The sequence below is a fragment of the Echinops telfairi genome, unplaced genomic scaffold, assembly GCF_000313985.2.
Source record: "Echinops telfairi isolate 266 unplaced genomic scaffold, ASM31398v2 ScPeMD7_25;HRSCAF=90, whole genome shotgun sequence".
Lineage (NCBI taxonomy): Eukaryota > Metazoa > Chordata > Mammalia > Afrosoricida > Tenrecidae > Echinops > Echinops telfairi.
This window is the reverse complement of record NW_022103922.1, coordinates 26588303-26590156: the sequence shown is the minus strand read 5'-3', so window position 1 is coordinate 26590156 and position 1854 is coordinate 26588303. Positions and strand designations below refer to the sequence as shown.

General features: G+C 46.5%; 2 protein-coding genes across 2 annotated transcripts in view; both read left to right on the top strand.

The window, feature by feature from the left end:
• The window catches only part of MOB3B (MOB kinase activator 3B), a 231537-nt gene that overhangs the window by 127694 nt on the left and 101989 nt on the right, over positions 1-1854 (top strand). The gene's annotated exons all lie outside the window — the stretch shown is intronic.
• On the top strand, positions 140-1168 carry LOC105979508 (eukaryotic translation initiation factor 1-like). The gene is made up of 2 exons (XM_045289334.1): positions 140-217; positions 791-1168. The coding sequence occupies exons 1-2, from the start codon at positions 140-142 to the stop codon at positions 1166-1168; spliced, it is 456 nt and encodes a 151-aa protein (XP_045145269.1).

Sequence of the window (1854 nt, the reverse complement as noted above, 5' to 3'; positions counted from 1 at the left end):
CCTTAGACCTTCTCAGATGATCTCTACCTGCTCACAGACCCAGGAGAGAGGCATCTGTTCATGTGATTCTACTCTTTTTGATACAGATAACAGGGCATGAGGCAGGCCAACCAATGGATTGGCCTCTGTCGTGTGACTTATGAATCACCCAGAAGGAGAGCTAGACCAACCAGAGCCTTTCTCTCAGGACCTTCGTGCCAACGTGCAGAAGGAGATTGTGAGTTAGAAGTGAACTCGTGAGTTGAAAAGTCATGAAATCTAGGGTAAGGCTGCCTGAGAGTGAGGCAGAGAAGGAAAGGCATGCCCCATTAGAGAGAAAGAGCCTCTGGTCCCCACCCTTCAGTTCTCTGATCTGGTTCTCCCACTGAGCTTTGTCTTCTGCTCTTGGGTGCCTTGTTTACCACATTCAATCCCTCTTTTACTTAAATAGCTTCACTTGGATTCCATTCCTTATAACAGATAGATGAAAACACAAGCAGGTAAATGAAATTTTAAGACTCGCCCCCACCACCCAAAAAAAAAACAGAAGAAAACACAAGGAGGTAAAGTAAAATATGTCACCACGGCAAAGTTGAGAAGCCTATGATTTCCCATTTCTATCTCAGCTACCTCTGCCCTCTCCACAGAAGATCAAGCTAGATAGTTTCTATCAGCCGCCTCCTAAAGAATCACAAAAAAAGCCCCAGTCACTGAGCCTCCACCGAGCATTCAGCAGCCTCCCCCTCGAGCCCCCTCGCTTCCCGGCGCTCCGGCCCCCCTGCCCGCCTTCTCCAGCTGCCACCTTCCGCAGGCCTTTTCCACCGAGGGAAAGGAATCCTATTGTAGGCCCACAATCCAGAACCTCTGCTCTTTCCACCCCTTTGCTGATGATGCAAGTAAGGGGGATGACCTGCTGCCTGCCGGGACAGAGGATTGTATCCATATAAGAATTCAGCAGCGCAACGGCAGGAAGACCCTTACTACTGTCCAAGGGATCGCTGATGATGATGACAAAAAGAAACTAGGGAAGGCGTTTAAGAAGAAGTTTGCCTGCAATGGCACTGTGATGGAGCATCCAGAATATGGAGCAGTGATTCAGCTGCAAGGTGACCAGTGCTGGCACATAGGACAGCTCCTTGTAGAGATTGGCCTGCCTAAGGACGGCCAGCTGAAGGGTCATGGGTTTTAAGTGCTTGTAGCTCATGGAAGCTAAAGTGAGGATTTCCTTGCAATGAGTAGAAACATTCCCTCTGCCCCTTGTCACAAGTTTAAAACCTTACAGCTTATATGATGTAACCATTTGGGGTCCACTTTTAACTTGGACTAGTGTAACTCCTTCGTGCAATAAACTGAAAACAGCCCAAAAAATCACAGGAAAAGAGGTGAAAATTACAAGTCCGTTTCCTTTAAGCAGTTATCTTTGTACGTTTCCTGTGACCCTGGAAGATTAGCGTCTCTCCGGCCACTGACCATCCTTTCACTCATCACAGGGTCTGCTTCTACATCAGGTCTGGATAGACAAAGATTCGTAACAGGTCTGATCTTGAGATATTCACAGTCTAACCTGAGAGCGACAGGTAAACAAATCAATCACCGTACAATATAGCAGTGAGACAAGCAAGTTCCTCTGAGGTGAGAATGAATAATTTCACCTGAGGATATTGGCAGAAGTTGAAACTGAGAAAAGTGCTTTTTAAACTGAGTCTGAAAAAGTAATTGTTTGCCTAATAGTTGGGGATAGGAGGGTGGTACTGGTGTACAATGCCCTGTTCAAGGAACTAGGAAAACAGTTTGAAAAGTGAACATTTGGGGTGGGGTAGTTGGAGAAAGAATGAAGAGACTGGTTGGGGCTAGATTTTGAAGTAGTATATGCCT

What these genes read in the sequence shown, in the direction of transcription:
- LOC105979508 (XM_045289334.1), top strand. Translation starts at nt 140, where the DNA reads ATGAATCACCCAGAAGGAGAGCTAGACCAACCAGAGCCTTTCTCTCAG. An exon ending in CCAACGTGCAGAAGGAGATT is followed by an intron (nt 218 to 790) that starts GTGAGTTAGAAG and finishes CACCTTCCGCAG; the next exon opens with GCCTTTTCCACCGAGGGAAA.